This window comes from Camellia sinensis, chromosome 3, assembly GCF_055761805.1.
Source record: "Camellia sinensis isolate YWXY chromosome 3, ASM5576180v1, whole genome shotgun sequence".
NCBI classification, from domain to species: Eukaryota; Viridiplantae; Streptophyta; class Magnoliopsida; order Ericales; family Theaceae; genus Camellia; species Camellia sinensis.
Genome location: NC_138963.1, coordinates 17210005 through 17228703, shown reverse-complemented (window position 1 = coordinate 17228703; position 18699 = coordinate 17210005). Strand labels below are relative to the sequence as shown.

Sequence of the window (18699 nt, the reverse complement as noted above, 5' to 3'; positions counted from 1 at the left end):
TTTTCAACGGCTACCAGTCTCCAAGTTTCCCCGGCAAGATTTACTTAAAACTGCCCGTGAATGTGGAAGCATCGGGAGAATCAGAACAAACAATATATAATAGCTCCAAACTCGTATGTAGATCCACTGATGCTGAAGTTGTAGTGGGTTTTACTTCCACGTATGACATGGTTGGAAAGAGGGCCAAATGGGCTTATTTGTACACTTTTGCTTCAGCCATTGGTGCGATCGAAATCCTCATTCTTGTAGCGGGTTGGGTTTTTTTCAGGAGACATGATTTGCCAGACACACTTGAAGATGGGTATCGCATGATATCGAGTCAATTCAGAAGATTTAGCTATGCCGAACTCAAGAAAGCAACAAAGAAATTCAAGGAAGAGCTGGGAAGAGGTGGCTCGGGGGCTGTTTATAAAGGTTTTTTGGCTGATGAAAGGTTGGTGGCGGTGAAGAGATTGGGAGATGCAATTCAAGGGGAAGAAGAGTTTTGGGCAGAAGTGAGCACAATAGGGAAAATTAACCACATGAATCTAGTGAGAATGTGGGGATTCTGTTCAGAAAAAGGGCTTGTAGTAAACAATTCACTTGACAAGCACTTGTTCTCTAACAACTTTCTTGGTTGGAAAGAGAGGTTTATGTTGGGATCTGGGATCCCGCCCAAGACCTTATAGAAATTATTCCATGCAGAAAAACACACCCACACTCAAGGAGACACAATATTTAACGTGGTTCGGCCTCAATGCCTACGTCCACGGGAGAGTAGCCGGTTATCACTATAACAATGGAGATATTACAGAAAGATTACAATAGAGGAGGAGCTCACACTCTCCTCACTCACCCACTCACCCGTCTCCCTCGCTCACACCGAGGGAGACGGTCTCTCCGCCTCACATATCTCACTCTCTGTGGCTTGCTCTGCTCTCTGTCTCAAGCCCTCCCCTTAGCCTCCATTTATACTCAATCAGAATGGAGATGAAGAGGCTGGCCAGCACATGGCCAGCTTGTGCCAACTTCTTCTTCACATGGCTTCCTAACATGGCTAGCTCATGTGAGTTGGCTTTGCCAACTCTTGCAGCACATGGAGGATCACCCCTCACATGGGGTGATGATATTCCACAGTTTAAAGTTGCAATAGGGACAGCCAAGGCTTTGGCCTACCTTCACCATGAGTGCCTAGAATGGGTTATCCATTGCGATGTAAAGCCTGAAAATATACTTCTGGACGGTAACTTTGAACCAAAAGTTACGGATTTTGGGCTGGCAAAGCTGTCTCAGAGAGGCGGTTGTGACTCGAAATTTTCTTGTATTCAAGGAACAAAAGGGTATTTGGCTCCTGAGTGGGCTATGAACCAACCCATCACTGTAAAAGTGGATGTGTACAGCTATGGAGTGGCGATTTTAGAGATGGTTAGGGGAATTAGACTTTCAAATTGGGTGGTGGTGGTGGTGGATGGTGAGGAGGCAGAAGCAGAGCTCACAAGGTTTGTGTGGATAGTGAAAAGGAAAAATCAATGTGGAGAAGAGTCCTGGCTAGAGGAGATAGTGGATCCAAGATTGGGAGGGTAGTTTAGCAGGAACCAAGCAACAACACTGGTTGAAATCGGTGTTTCCAGCATTGAGGAAGATAGAAACAAGCGACCAACAATGGCTTCGGTACTTCAAATTCTAGTAGAGTGTCAAGACGATGAATCAAAAGACTATACTTGATACAGGACACACGGACACGGCAACTGATGAAGTTAACTTGGCCAAATTTTATCCTCTAGACTTTCAAATTTGTGCCCATGCTGCTTTTGTTTTTGTTTTTGTTTTTCTGTTGTTGTTGTTGTGATAGTATGATTTTGATGCCCTTTTTTTGGGGGCATACTTTAGAATGTTATAGAATTCTAACTCAAGATTTTTTATTTTTGGGTAAATTTTAATTTTTTTTCTTCACTATTTTGTTTTCTATTTGGATTTTTGGAATAGGATTATTCAATTATAAATAGGGCTGAGTCTCTATAAAAAAAAAAAAAATCAATTTTCAATAAGAATTATTTATTTCATATTTTCTCCACGTGAATGAATTTAGGATTTTCTCATCTGCCAAAAAGATATCTAGTCACTTTTGCTATTATTGTTACATCAATAGTCCAATCGAATAGTTGATATGTAAATATATTTGATTTTGAGTCTATGTTTTAAGTTTTTTATTATTTTAAATTTTGTACACAATTCAACCAAGGAGGTTGAGTTTCATATGTTTGAAAATAAATATAAAAATAAAAATGTTTTACATTTGATTTTGAAAATGGAAAATGTTGTTTCCAAAGTTTCCAATGAGCTAGTTTGTTTTTTACCCCTTTACAAAATAGGTTGGCTTTTGCTAAATCACAATAACAATCATATCTATGGGTAATTCTATTTACACACCGGAATTTTTTTAATACACATCATTTTCTTAGTTCACACCATACTCAATTTAGATTCTTCTATTTTCTCTCAATACACACCATCATTTTTCAAATAATACCAAATTACTCCTATCTTCTCTAACAAAACCCTAACCCTAAGTACTTTCACCACTGGCCGCCAATAGCCAATAGCCAATAGCCAATAGCCACCCCTTACTATCTGGTCGTCCACCCCTCTATGGCCTCTCTCCCCTTATGCCAACCTTATTGACCCTCCCTAGCCCTCGCTGTTGCAACCACCACCCACCAACCCTTCTCTCCAACTCTGTTGTACATCGTCCTCCACCCTCTCGCATCCCTCTCTTCTTCTTCTTCTTTTTCGTCCATTCAAACCCTAGATATCTCTCTTTAACTCACCACCAAGTTGCAGGGGTAGCTGAGGAGAAGGAGAAGAGAGAGAGAGAGAGACGCGAAGAAGAGAGAGACGGAAAGATGTGAAGAAAAAAAGAAGAAGATGAGCCATGACGAGGATTGGTGAGGCGGCGGTCAATGAAATTGGGAGCTGTGAAGGTTGCGGTCAGCAAAGTCGGGGGTTGGAGAGATGGCGTCGATGGAGTCAGAGGTAGGCAATAAATGCGGTAGCTGATGATGGTGCCGCTATGCTTGAAAAAGTTGGGGTTTATTTTGTCCAAAAAAGTAATTTAACGCAGGGATAAAATTGTAATAAAAAAAATTAAAAGATAGTGGGTACTGAGTAAATCAGTGATATGTAAATAGAATTACCTCATTTCTAAATGTAATTTTAACATTCAATGCATATTAGTAAAAACTCTACCCTAGAGAGGGCAATTTCATACCTAATTTCCAATTTCCTAATCAAGATAAAGTAGAGGACTTTATAAATGACAATGGTACCTAGACTATAAGGGGTCTATTCCTATGAATGCAAGAATTACACAACTATGAAAAGGTGTTATTATAACTCTCACATATTGCCATATTGTAGATTATATTTAGTAGAAGTAAGAAAAGATACGGATAATTTTATTGTAATTTATTTATCAATTAATAATAATATATAAGATATTATCATCATTAATTGTTGAAGGGTAGCAAAACCTTAACGCTGTGTTAGGTTGGAAGACTTGAAAAAGAATTTTAAAGAAAGAAAGAAAAAAATGTAAGTAAAATATAAACACATTTGATTAAGGTACTAGACAGGAATAAGAGGTAGGAAAACATATGTGTTTCATTTGAATTTTAATATTATTTCAAAATGAGGGCGGGAGTTATAGTTGAGGAACATCTAAACTCTATATATATTTTAGTGTGACATTTGTTCAACGTATATAAAAAAATTTAAATGAGTTTAATAAGTAATACATATAGATTTTTATTTATTTATTTTTTCTCTTTCAAAGATGATATGGTATACAACATAAGTGTACAATCTAATTTAGGGAGCCCTTACTACTTGGACTACCCATTTTTGTCATGCATAGGGATTGTAGTAGTAAAGGATTAAGATTCTTACACTTATTTCACACATTGTTTAACAGTAAAAAATAATTATTATATCATTCTAAATAAATTGAAGCAGTCTTTGTTATTGTTTAAATGACTTATTTATAATTTATTTTAATTTGAAAGTTTGCATCAGTCTATATGGTATAACTTTTGCTTGCAACTTATTAAACAAAAATAATTTAAATAAATTGAGAAAAGTTGATGTAAAAGTTAAAGAGCGTTTTTAATTTTTACTTTTTAATTATCAATTTTTAACTTATAATAAGTTTCACCAAGACTATCCTTCACTCAGTTATTCCAATCATTTATCTTATCTACTAATTTATTTTCAAAATTTTATGATATATCAAATTCTTGATTTTATTAAGAATAATTTTAAATACTCATCCTTAACTTTCTGGAATTTATCCCAAATGGAATTGTTTTATTTTGATTGAATTTATACAGTATAAAATTCATAAATAGAATAAATTCCAAAAGTAAAATAATAATTCTAAATAATTAAGTTTGAATTTATAATATTACTATTGATTCATTCTAATTCCAATTATATAACTTCTCCTCACAATCTTATCAATAATTCCATTAATGTGTCATCCATTAAACAGCAAAAAAAGTCTAAATCCCTTTTAAAATTTGGCAATCAAATGTGCCCTGTTAGATCATAGCTAGACACTTCAATGTAACGGCTTTATTCATTCCCGCCCCCATTTCACCTATATAAAACATACAACACCGAGACGTACTACTCATACCCAACCCAGTTCCAATTCGTCCTTCCCAATCTCAATCCCTCTCTCTCTCTCGCATCAAGAAACCATGACCAAGATCGACACCCTCCGTCGATTCCTCCTCCCCTGTTTCACCCCCACCACCACCACAACCACCACCACCACCACCACCACCAAGAAACGCCTAAGCTCCTCGCTTCGAGACGACATTCAAGAAGACCCACCAAAAAAAACCCACAAAAACGAGCAAGACCAAGACTCCACAACCTCCGACGAAAGCTCCATCACCACCCACTCGGTGGCTCCGCCGCGACCCTCCAAGACCATGGTCATCGGCACTATCTTCGGCCACCGCCGCGGCCACGTCTGGTTCTGCGTCCAACACGACCGCCTCTCGACCCGACCCGTTCTCCTCCTCGAACTCCCCATCCCCACCCACCTCCTCGTCAAAGAAATGCGCTGCGGACTCGTCCGGATTGCCCTCGAATGCCAAGACCGACCCGGATCCGAACTCAGCTCCTGCCCGCTCCACTCTGTCCCGGTCTGGACCATGTTCTGCAACGGTCGGAAACTCGGGTTCGCGGTTCGGAGAAAAGCCAATGAAACGAACCGGCTCATGCTCAAGACCATGCAGTCCATAACGGTCGGAGCGGGTGTAATTCCTTCCGGGTTCGGGTCGGGTGAAGGTGATGGTGAGCTCATGTACATGAGGGCTAACTATGAATGTGTGGTGGGTGGGGCACACTCCGAGTCTTTTCATCTGATCAACCCGGATAATTTTCCGGGTCAAGAACTCAGTGTGTTCTTGATGAGGTCTAGTAGGTGATGGAAATTTTGGATTGATCAGAGGGGCATTTTGGGTAAGGAAAGCTTGTTTATGTTGGATCTAGAAAATGATGGGTTTTCTGTTTCAAAGATTTTTCTTTGAAATTCAAGTCTTGAAAACTTTTTTCAAGCCATAAATTACAAATCTTTGTTGGAATTTTGGGCTTGTTTGAAGGGCAATCCTGGAAAACAATTCACATTTAACTTATATGGAATTTGCTTCAATGGTGGATGAGAGAGATGAAATTGTAGAGGAAGATGAGTGTTAATTTCATTCAAAATTATTTTTTTTTTGACATTAGAATTTACATTTTCAAGTAGTATATCATTTGTTTTCTTGTTGTTTCATTGAAGATTTTTTTATATTTTTATTTTTAATTGTTTGGACAACATAGAAGCTATAATTTTCACAGTATAAATAAAATTATACCTTTGAGTTTTCATTAACTTTCTTAGTCAAATTTGTCAAGTATTTTTTTGCTTGTGTGGGTGTGAATTTTAAATTGAATTGCACAAATCTTTATATGTTTGAGTGTTTACTTCTTTCTATTGTTATTGATTTCTTATTTTGTCATAATACATTTCTTAATCAAGAATATAATCTTGACAATCAAGTACTGAATATTCAAAGCAATCCTAATGGCAGTAGTTCATCTTCTTTACAATAATTGCATTCCTAGCTTTAATTTGGTTAAGGCGCACATTTCCTGCCTAAATTAATTTCAATGCTTATGTCTGTCCCAACTACTTATTAGACCATGCTTTGTGCCATCCTGGAAAGGCTCACATTGCAAAAAGTAGTAGCTATGCAAAGAGGCCACTCTAATCATGTTGGTGTGTTACTTCTTAGGTTAAAGAACTTTCCATGAAGTTGCATTGCTGCATATATAGATAGAACAATCTTTTTGGATCTCTGGTTTGGTTGCTAGACAATTAGAAATTAGATGAAAAGGCTTCTCATAAGAGGAATGGAACTCATTACTCATAACATCCTTGCTGATGAGCTGCCTTATGGTTTAATATTATGTTAGATGTGTGGATATGAAATACATGTGCGTGAAACAATTAAATCAATAATAATAAATATTAAATTTGAAACAGTTAGTTTTAAAAGGACTATTTTAGATATACATAAATCGTAATAAAGCTTTAAAGAGTTGTATACTTTGTATAATAGAAAAATTATATCCTTGCAAAAAATACCACAAAATGATATGATGACTTTTATAAATAAAAGTCATTTTTCATGGTTATTTTGATTAGTGAAGTACTTTTCACTTCGCCAATGAAAATGAAAGCGGAAATTGACGTGTACAATGAAATAATGCCTAATCAATTTAGTTATATATTTATGGGAAATGCTTAGTCAATTATTTACATGTAATAGTAACACATATAGTAGGGAGCTGATTTTTATGTAAAAAGTAGTATGACGTCATTTCCCTGGAAAGGAAAATAACACATTGGAATGAGTTACTTTTGACGGTATAATAGTGAATACTATTTTCAACCTCATATCAGATTAAAATAGTGGAAACAACTTCAAACCAATTTTGTTATTCTTTTTCTTGTTCAAGGAGATTTTTCTCTAAACCACAATGCGGGACATAACATTGTTGTAGACTTACATTTATAATCTTTCCACCATCTTTTTTTTTTTTCTTTTTTCTTCTTTCTTTCTTTTTAATATTTTAGATTTTAGGAATTGTCTTAAAAGTATAGCTAGTCATAGACGAGCAAAGTTGTCGCTTAGGGCCCCCAAACTTTTTCTCCAATTTAGTGCTCCTAAAAAATGTGGCCCTTATACTTTATCCAATATATATATATATGTATTGTTTATGTGTTAGGCCTCAAAGAAAATAAAATTATAAAAAAAAAAGAAAAAAAAGCTCAATTCTAGATTATGCAAGTAAAATAAGTATTTTTGAAACAAAAAGGCGAGGAAAATAATATTCACGTGATTCTTTGCTACAATTTGCTCAATTTTTATTTGGCATACAATTTTAAATTGTTTTATTGTTTTTTTTCTTTATTGTAATATGAATTGTTCTATTTATGCAAGTAAATTTTAGTATGTAATTTTGATAGTTACATATGATTTTTTTTTTTGTTTTTGCGAATATATAAGGGCCCCATAGGCTTCGCTTAAGGCTCCAAAAAACTAAGGCAAGCCCTGCTTAATAAATTATGACCACTACAACAAAAAACACAAACGGTGACTAAAAAAAAAAAATTCGTCGCTGAAAGTGCATGAAATGGCGACTAAAATGGAATTAGTCGCCGAAAAGCAGGTTTTTAGCGACTAAAAGGGTTTAGTCGCCGAACAGCGTGTTTTTAGCGACTAAAAGAAAGTTTTGTCGCCTAATATACGGTTTTCAGCGACTAAAGTTTGTTTAGTAGCCAAAAGTCACGGTTTTTAGCGACTAAAATAATTTAGTAGCTAAAAGGTAGGGTTTTGGCGACTAAAAACAGGTTTAGTCGCTGATTATAGCAGTTTTGCCGACTAAAAGCAATTTAGTCGCTGAAAGTGGAGGTTTTGCCGACGAAAATCCATTTTAGTCGCCGAAAGTAGTGGTTTTGGCGACGAAATTTCTGTTTAGTCGCCAAAAGTGCTGATTTTTAATTGAGAACTTGTTTTTTTAGCGACAAATAAATAATTAGTAGCCCAAAATAATACAATTAGCGACTAAAAAATGGTTTTAGTCGCCAAAAGTCGCCTAATTTTTTTTTATTAAATAATTTATTTTTTGACAAAAATTATATTGAATTAAAAAAATTATATTTATAAATATTATTTTGTATTAATTGTGGTTAATATAGTATATAAGTAATATATATTGCATATATGATCATGTGATGATGTACTGGCATAGTGGAGGGAGTGTTGTGCAAAGGGTTTGGCGTGTGCAAAGGGTTTGGCGTGTGCAAAGGGACGTTGCAAGTTCGAAACCTGTTGGGAGCAACGGAGGCGAAATTTTTTTTTTTCCTGAAAATACTTTCAGCGACTAAAGTGAATGGTCGCCAAAGGTATTAATAATAAAATAAAAATGAACTATTGGCGACTAAAAGTTTAGTCGGCAAAGGTATAATTTCCAATACAGAAATTGACTATTGGCGACGAAATATTTAGTCGCTGAAGACATATATATTGGCAACTAACAGTGTTTTAGTCGCCAAAGGCATTCGCGACCGTTTATTGGCGACAACACGGGCGACTAAACTTTTTTGTCGGGAAAAGTACAATTTTGACATTTGGCGACTAAAATCGGACCTTTGGCGACTAAAATTTAGTCGCCAAAGTTGTATTTTCTTGTAGTGGACTATTAAAAAGACAGATGGTAGCATAAGAGATTAATATTCAAAAGTAATTTGAAGCAACATTAAGGAATCATGCTGTTTATTGGCCATGGACACTATTAATGAGATCAAGAACAGTGAAAAGAGTTTGGTTAGCAATTTCTTACAGATTTGTAATAAAGCAATCTTTATGCTTTCTTTTTTGGGAAAAAGCATAAGAAAAAATATCATGCTTTCCCTAATTAATGGAGTAAGGTTCATTTGGTTCACATATGGGACAACAATAATTAGAACCAAACAATTTAAAATCAATGAGAATAATGTTACATCTCATAAAAAAGATTCCATGTCTGTATCAGTATAAATCCACCTTCAATTGTGGGAAAAAAGAAATAAGAATATGTTATTAAAGTCATTATTTTAGAAACCTTTCAGTGTCATTCTAGATTTGGCTTCAAGGATGCTCATCCGCATCAAAATCTATGAAAATTGTACCCAAGGGATATATACAGGTGGGGTTTAGCAATTATTTTTTTTAGTATATTTTTTAATTTTTTTTAGAACTAAAAAGAGCTAATGTTTTTAGTAATTATTAAAAACATTACTTTTTTGTTATTGTGGAGGGATAAAATATTGGCCAAAACCCGAACCAATTAAGCAGAGCAGCCCAAAAGAAAGGGAAGGCCCAGATAAATTTTCTAAAGAGCCCATTAGGGATAGCTAGCGGTAAACTGGCGCATGGCTAAGAGTGTGAGGAGCAATGAAGAGTAAAGATTTACTTCTAGAAGCAGTTTTGCAGAATGTAAGAGGAGCATCGGATTCATCTTCATCTAACGGTGGAAACATCAGACAACAAATATAGGAGTATAGGTCAGGCCTACTAGATGGTAGGTTTGTCCGGTCAACCTAATCTGATGAACATAACGCTTGGCAAGCTGGCCACTAGCATCTAACATAATCTAAGCTGCCCATAAGAGAATGATCCAACAATCAAAAGCAAAAGCAACTTGACCACTTGCCCTACTAAAGCTGGGTACGGGCAAACCGTCAGATCAAACATTGATCTAACGGATGAGATTCAAATCAGAAAAATTACAAAAGACAAAGTAGGTAAAGCAAAGATGACAGACCAGAGATAATCTAAGAACTCTCTTTTAAATAAAAACATTTATGGCTAAACAGTATTCTGATTTGACCGTGGAAGGTCCTTCCAACCAACTCTAGTCAGGGTGATCACTAACGTTTTGGTTTCTCTTGACAAAGTAAAGAAAGGGACATGTCATCTTGCTTTCCTTATGGAGAAGAATTCTACCTTTCACAATTATGGTAAAAGTTTTGTCGACCTTTTCAAATTGTGGAGCTTTTGTTAACATAACCACAAGGCCACAGTGAAATTTGACCTTTTTAGTAAAAAATAGCTTATTTAGAGATTGACAATAGACAAATTTACGGAAGAAATGGTTGAAGGAAAGTTTGGGTTAGTTGATTTATTAATTAATCTTGTAAATAAGGCGAGACAAGCTGAACCTAGTCAAGTTGTGGTATTTTAATCTAAATTTAAAAAATTTATGAGTTGTAAAATGTTATTAAATTTGACTTATTATCTTTCATTCCAATCTTAAATGAATTTTAATTAGAATGGACTAAAAAACTATTATAACAAGTTACAAAATATGTCAAATTTGACCGTCTACTTAACAAATCAACTTCAAATAACATTCTACATAAAGAACCTATTAAGCACACAAATCGAAGAAGTCTACCATATTTTATAGCCTGCTAGATAATGATTAAAGCTAAATAGGAAAGAGTGTTACAAATAAATAATTTTACTTTGCTTTATTTGATAAATTATTTGGACAATATGCGGCTAATTAGCAAAAACTCACCAATGCTATGTTTGAATGATTGATTTGTTAAGTGAAAAATAAAATATAAAAAATATATATATAATTACCTAGACACATTCATTTTTATACTACTAGCCCCTCAAAGAAATTTATTTGACAAAAACCTATTAATGTACATAGTACCTTTCATTTTATTTTATTTTCCTATTTGTTTGTAATTATTTTTCCTTCCACAAGTATAAGATCCAAACATAGCATATAGAAGTGTAACTATTGATGGTCCTCATAAAGAAAACTTTCTAAATTCTTAAACCATAGCATAAGATAATAAAACTATGTTCTTTGACATGCAATAATGCCTCTCAATGCTCATGTAGTAAGAATGATAGGGTTGATGAAGTTTTTGATGACAAGTGTTTTTAAAGAAACAATAATGCTAGCATGATCCTATTTATAATAGATTATACCACTCGTATCTATTATTGATTCAGAAATAACACATCACCTGATAAATAAAATATGATAAAAAAATGTGATCATTATAATAGTATTGCTAAAGAAAACTTTAACTTGTTTTTGGCTTAAACTGAAATTTGATGAACTTATGGACCAGCCATGAATTGTGATCGGCAAAGACTTCATATCTTTCATTGCACATTTATGTGCAAGTTTCATGTTCTTCAGCAATTCTTTTCAGGTTTTCAAGTTTGTCCTGTCAACCTAATCTCCTAATCTATCATTCGTTATGGTAATCTACAACAAATACTACTTAGATGAAAGAGCCGAAGGGTAGTCTTTTTCCATATAGAGACTCGCGCAGTTATCACCATTTAACATGGTGGTACTCTGCTCATACAATAATATTACTAACTAACTAACTACACCTAATTTAGTCCCCATTTGATGGGGATTTGAGAAAGGTAGATTAGGTACAAATCTAACTTTTGGCATAATTTCCACATAGTGGTTGCTCTCAAATTCGAACTCACAACTTAGTAAGTTGAGTTCTAAGTGTCTTAATTCAGCCAATAAGTCATCCTTCGTGGTTTGAACTGCAAGCATTTACACAATTATTAAGGTGTTTTAATCTGGCTTATAGGTCTTCTCTTCACTAACTATAAAGTCGCAACCTATCTAATCTCATACTCGATGTGGTGATTGACTCTAATACCAAATGAAACAAACCCTTAGTATAACTCACCTTCGAAAACCACAGGAGGATGTCCAAGAAACATATTTTCACATTATAAACCTATTATTAATTGAATTGTAACAAATATATACTATTAGATGAAGGAGCCAAAGTTTGCTGGTTGTCTCACCTACTTTAGTCGTTGAGCTCGCTAGTGATAAAAGAGTATTGTCATCAACAGTTGCAAACACAGCTGTGCCTTCCCTCCTCAAGAATAATTCAAGGCATGTGTCCAATTTGATGCTTTGGAAACAGCTGATTTGCAAATTCTCATAGAATGAAAGGCATGATCTGTAAAATGCAAACAACACAAGTGAAACCAACAGTTAAGAGAAAGACAAAGTGTTGCCATGAGCATTGAGCTCCGAACAGTTTCCAGTGATCAAGAAGAGGTAATCTGCAACCCGAGGACTAGATCATACAATAAATATGTATATCCAAACCTCAGGATGCAGATTACCCGGTCTTGACATGGTATAATCATCATCTATCTGTGAATAAAGAGAAGTGATATTTGAGGAATGAAGAGGTTGATGATGATCATATGCATGATGGGAAGGTATTTATAAGCAGTTCATGAAGCTCATGTGAAAATTATCCAAAAAGCTTATTCTTATAGAATTTTTGTACGGAATTCACAACCATAATGACATGACAGTGACATTTAAAAATAAAAAAAAAAATTTAAGCCATTTTAACAAGACTCTCACTTTAACATGATAAAATCAACACTTTTCATGTCATTCTATATTATTAATTTTTTGTACAAATTTTCTGTTTGTATAACATTTCATAAAATTCCTCAAGCAGAGGTTGGCATGGTGTATAGAGGTTCTGATAGTTTTATCAAAAAATAAATAAATAAAAGGTTCTGATAGTATAAAGCAATGATAAGGTGCTCTCACCTGGAATCATAGTCGGTTTTGTTCTTTCTCAACCAATGACAAGGTGATGAGAACCTTCTTTCTGCAGACAATGATTTTCATGTCTTGACTACCTTTTCAACAGGGACCAGAGACCACTGGCAGAGCTCGCAATATATGTTATCACGATCACTGAGAAATTCACTCCCTGAAATCGCCGACGTGAAATATTTTGTTTGTATTTGTAGATGCGAAAATGTTAACATCTACAAATGCGAATAAAATGTGAGAGCTCAGTGATTTTGGTTTTATTTTCCATTTTTTTAATTTTTTGTAAATGTGCTTATCTTTTTCCTATGTAATATGGATAAAATTAAGTGCTTAGAAATTTTACCATGAATTGTACCAAAAAAAGATCATGAGTGGTCTAGATTCAATTTTTTGTTTGGTGAATCATACTCCTAGAATGAGTTTGAACTACACATCAATTTTTCTAGATAAAATTCTGAGTAGATAATATTGTTAATTTATTACTGTAATAAAAAATATTAGTAGAGAGTGACATAGCAATAATATTACAAACTCATGAATAATTAATCAAGAAATTAAGTGTATGGTGAAATTTCTCTCCTCAATCCTTATTATATCTTAATATAATTTATATTTTAGAGTTAATAAAAATGTTCCTTTTCTGATCGCAAAAAAAAAAAAAAAAAATCATGCTCAGTCTCATTCTCCTCAATCCTTATTATATCTTAGTATAATTTATATTTTGTAATTTATAAAATTGGAGAATATTAAGCTTTATGAACTCAGTCTCTACTTGTGGGATTCTCTAGCTCCTGCTCTTAAAACAGATGATAAATTGAAAAAGAAGTAATATCAACATTTTGCATCTGGTCTTTGATAGTCTCTATCATCTTTTTCACATGAGTAAAACATATTCTATTCCCTTGCTAATTGAGAGGCACATGCACTAATGCCCTTGCCCTCATTATGAATTACTTGTTTGGTTGAGGGAAGAAGAGTGTGGGAATTCTTTGTTTCAGTTCTTTTGTCTATTGGATCAGTGAAACATCGACTTTTAATTGTGATCTATGTTTGCATGCTCTTATTATCCAATACATTCAAGAAACAAAATGGTGAAATCAACTAGAGCTAAATTTTGTTTACATTAATATTAATTCTGTAGTTGCTTCAAAAAAAAAAATGAAAAAAACTTATGACAGATTACCGAACAATGTCTTATAGATGCAACAATAATATTCTCCCTTGAGCAATTTTGGCATCGTTAGGATGACATGCGCTGATATGCGATCATCAAAAGGAAAAAAAAAAATCAGAATTTGGACAACAGAAGAGCAAGAAAAGTGGAAAATGAAATGATGAATGAACCATGAACCACTAGAAGGAAAAGCAAGTGAGCTCTAGATATTGTCTGGTATTACCTCCACTTGGGGGAGGAGAGATGCTTTGGCAGTGAATACTCCAAAAGGAACTGCATCACATTCACACCCAAGTCCTTTTATCCAACTTCTGCTGAAATGTATGGTCAATATACAGACATACCAATGGAACAAATGCTATTTTGCTATGGGAACAAGATAAGTAAAGATACGTGCACAAAATTCATACGCAGAAAAATACTAGAAAAGTAATGCATGATCCATATTCAACTCATGTATTGTGAGACTCATATTTAGAATGAATCTTGACCATTCAATGAATTTTCTTGATATATTTCTGTGCACGAATTCTGTGTCCGTAGCATTGCTCTAACAAGATTACCTCACCCTTTTACTGGGTTCTACAATTGTGACAAAAAGATTAACTAATATATATATATCATATTAACAAAAGTTGGTTTACTGTTGGAAAGTGTAAGAGGGGCTAATTTGAGCCCATTAAATTAATTAGGCCCAATAGTCCAAGATTGATGGGCCCGAATTTATCACCATCAAACGGGCTAAATGGCTCTAAGCCTCGAAAGGGTTCGGATCCACGAACCTAGAGGTCCGAAATACTTGGCTTCGAACGGATTCAAACGCAATCTAGAAGTCGCTCCGTTAATGAGTCCCAGAACACTTGCGGGCTCGGAGCTTTCCGGGATCTACGCACCAGAACCATGGGCGTAATGGAGTTCGAATAAAGGACCCGATCCCGAGGACGGTGAGTGAAGATAAATTCACTCTTCGGTTAAACTATCCTATACCCGGGTCGAGGTGGCACGACCCCGGGGGGTCCATGAGACTCGGCAATATCTTTTTGCGGCAGGACGTCCTCTGGGACTACCCCTGACCCTTTGGGATGATTGGGGATCATTGGTTAGGTGTGGCTAAGAAGAAGGGTTCGCCGAGGGATTGATCTCTTCTTCGGGGTTTTCTCATCCTCGGAGAAGTCACCTCCTCGGAGAGGTCACCTCCTCAGACAAGGTGGTTAGAGAGAATATCCCCCATGTGCCTTGCACATGGGCTCCATCCTACATCATGAGGTGCCTATAAATAGCACCCACCCATAGCTTTACAAGGGATGGATTTTGGAGATTTTTGAACTCTTGGGAAAGAACTAATTTCCCCTCTCCATTATCAACCTTGAGAGTGAAAGTGGGAGATCCCTAGGAGAGCCTTGCCATTATTCTATTCTCTAGCCATTTTGCCTTCTTCTTCACCCAATCTCTTATCTCCATCATCTCCTTTGTTGTTGTGTTCCTAAGTTGAGATTATTGAAGAATCTAAGCCTCTCATCATGTTCTAGAGAATTCGAAGTTGTTCTTCAAGGATCTTCGAAGATCTTCGAATTTTCTAACTCTTTTCTTGAACCGTCTCCTACAGAAAGTAAACTTGATTTTAAATAATCAAGGCAATTATGAGTTCTATGTAAACACATATATGTATGGGTTACTTACTTCATGCATGTAACTTGAGTTATTTGTGAATTATTCAATCTATGTTTGTGTAGCTGCAGTGACATTATGCAGAGTGGAGATCCAAGAGTTGCACACAAGTCATATGTTTCGGATGTTTATACAGTTTTTCTGTTTTGGTTAAACAGTTTTGTAAAAAATAAAATAAAATAAAAATAAAAACGTTTCTTAGGTTTGTAAAACATAAATTTCCATGTTTTATATGAAATACATAATTTTTAATAGATTAATGATTGAGGCCTGAAATTTTTTGGCTCAAATTTGGCTCGAATTTTCTTCTTTTTTTTTTTTTTTGCTGGGTTGATGCTTTGCTTGTTATTATTATTATTATTTTTTTTTATTTTTTTCTGCAATGTATTAGCCCAGAAAAAAAAATTACATTCGAGGCAATTTCGAGCCTCATTTTCGAGGCCTCAATCGCAGCCGAAACAAAATACAGTTGACCGTCCAATCAGTGTCATTAATTTCAATGTACATATAAAAAGTATATAAAAATATGTGAAAGTATGATGTTGTACAGTTGTAACTAGAGTTAATACCGACCCTAATTAGAATTAGGCCGAGTTTAGAAAGTTGAAAATAATTCATCTTTTTATTTTTTTATCTTTTTTTCATCACATCACCTCTCTATTTTTCTGCACATCTTTTCGTGAAATGATAAAAAGTACACTTATTTAGGTCATTCCAAACAATCTCTTAGCATTATGCGATCAATAACAACACCTATTAACAAAATAAAGATATCAAGAGCTTTTGGAACAGCACCACAACTTTTTGCTTCTTAATTATGAGTAGCTAATGTTGGAGAATTTTTAAAATGGTTTTTTAAATTTATAATTTAGTTTTTGGGTGTTTTTAAAACTTTCCTTATTTTTCTTTGGAAAATTTGAAATAAGCTTGGGGACTTTTCTCACATTGGAAAAAGAGCAAAACATGAAACACTTAATAAAGTACTACATAGAACATTTCTTTAAATATGGAATTGTAGAATGGATACTAGTATGCATGCACTCACACAGCAAGGATGGTGCTTTGCACCATTTGCACATGCGCGTGTGGCGTGGGCAGTGTGGCATTTGATGGCGCACGGATGCATCGGCGCCAGGAGGACACTTTCCTATTTGCATCGGACAGGTTGGAGCGATGACGTGGATCCAACGTGACATAGGTCATATAGAATACAGTCAGCTCCGTGTAGCAATGATGTGGCGTCCGTTGTCAATCGATCGAACGATTGCGTGTCTGATCTGGAGCGATTTGATCATAGCCATTGATTAGAGATGCGTGAAATCGTATGAATGAGATGGCACCCGATCGTGATCAGGTATGACCAGTCAAAGCATCTATTCGGTGTGAGAATGATCTGTACCGTAGATCATCGATCCAATGGTCAAATCTGATCAGATACGATCAAGGGACATGACCATTCAATGCCTATAAATAGGCTGCAAAATTAGCTATTTTAATCTATCTAAAAATCCAGAAAGCATTCCTGCAATACTCTCTCTCTCTCTCCCACCCCTCTTGATTTAGAGTTTTCGATCAAAAGTTTCTTAAGCAAGTTTTTGCTTTTCTTACTGGTAATCAAATTCTGCAGACTTGATTATTAGTGTGTTAGTTTTCTTGATTATATCAAGAGTATTCTGATCTACTGTCGTTAGTGCAGACGCCAGTAGACTTGATTTTTAGATCAGGTTTCATTATATTTTGGTGACGAATTTGTTGTAACCCCTGCACACTATTTGGTGGATGCAAATATTGTCTTTAGGAAAGTGACTAAATAACGCGATTTGAAACATCAAATTTCTATTCTACATAGACAAGATCATCGCCAAGTTGTGAAAACCCAAAGATCATCAACTGAAGAATTCAAGGCAAATTATTCCAACAGCTAATGTATGTATCAGCTTCCAAATTAAAATAAAAGTTGGAAAAAAGAAAGGAAAAGAATTATCATCTTATATGTATATTTATTGATACATGAAACTGTTCATTTCTGATGTCATAGCATTAGTGCACTCTACAATCAACAATACACTTTCATGCTTGAACACAACTCATGGAAATTTAGTTCCAACACACTGTCAAAGGGTCTCTCATTGATCAGTTTGTGAATGAAGGAGCATAAATAAAGCCGATGAAAAATAGTTTTTTTTTTCTTATTAGAAAACTCAAAAAACTGTAAAACTAGATTCTGAAATTTATACATAAAACTCAGAAACCAAAAATGTATTACTTTTCTAAAAAGATTGAATAATGTATATAACAGATTACCCAGAAAATAGAATAAAAAATTCTAATTAAGCAAATCAAAATACAAAATAAAAATTTGTATTGAAAATTAGCCAATGATATCATATATTTAAACCAGAACAAACAAATGAAACTAAACACAATATTGCAATAACAATATAACAATATTGAAAAGTCACACCGATTCAAAAATTTATGTTAAACCCATGAAATTTCTGTTCTTAGAAAATCAACCAGAGCGATTTAATCAAAAAATGAAAATTTAAGATTAACCTAGAAACTCCTGTTTAATAAAAAATCAGAAAGTAATACGAATTTATCTTAAAATTGTTGGAATAAATTTTATGTGTATAGTTGTAACATGCAATAATTACACCACATATATTACCAAATTATATAAAAAATTATAAGTTGGATATGACGTAAATTGTTCGGGTTAAACCAAACCAAATTACATAATGAGAACCAAAAATACTTACACAGAAGTAGAAAACTTACAAACAGATTGTAAAAATATGGAAAAGAAAAACAATTTGATCAAGGCTCATGTTGGACACAATTTCCTTAAGACAAATTTGTTCCTTACTACAGTGCTCACAAGTTTTTATTGAACGTTCGTCTCCTAGGATACAACGATCAAACCTTGCAGAAGCAGCACTACCGCGACAAGTCTGGCGAACCTTACTGTTCAGAATTCTTTGATAGAAAAGACCGAGTGTAGAAGAAAAGAAACACAAGATGAATTACATTCAAAATGAATGCAATGGGAAGGAGCTGTTTATATAGGTGAATTGGTGGCTCTTCAAATGGTCATAGTGACTTTTCAAAGAGTCACCTCTTTTCTATGA

At 34.6% G+C, this 18699-nt stretch overlaps 2 protein-coding genes across 2 annotated transcripts; both read left to right on the top strand.

Moving 5' to 3' along the window:
- Window positions 1–167: 167 nt before the first annotated feature.
- Window positions 168–1563, top strand: LOC145821347 (putative receptor protein kinase ZmPK1). Its single transcript, XM_082917854.1, has 2 exons — window positions 168–628; window positions 963–1563. The coding sequence occupies exons 1-2, from the start codon at window positions 168–170 to the stop codon at window positions 1561–1563; spliced, it is 1062 nt and encodes a 353-aa protein (XP_082773980.1).
- A 3133-nt stretch (window positions 1564–4696) lies between these two features.
- LOC114275567 (MIZU-KUSSEI-like protein (Protein of unknown function, DUF617)) lies at window positions 4697–5630 on the top strand. Its single transcript, XM_028217617.2, has one exon. It carries the CDS (start codon window positions 4737–4739, stop codon window positions 5472–5474), a length of 738 nt encoding a protein of 245 aa, XP_028073418.2. The 5' UTR covers window positions 4697–4736; the 3' UTR covers window positions 5475–5630.
- The last annotated feature ends 13069 nt before the right edge of the window (window positions 5631–18699 follow it).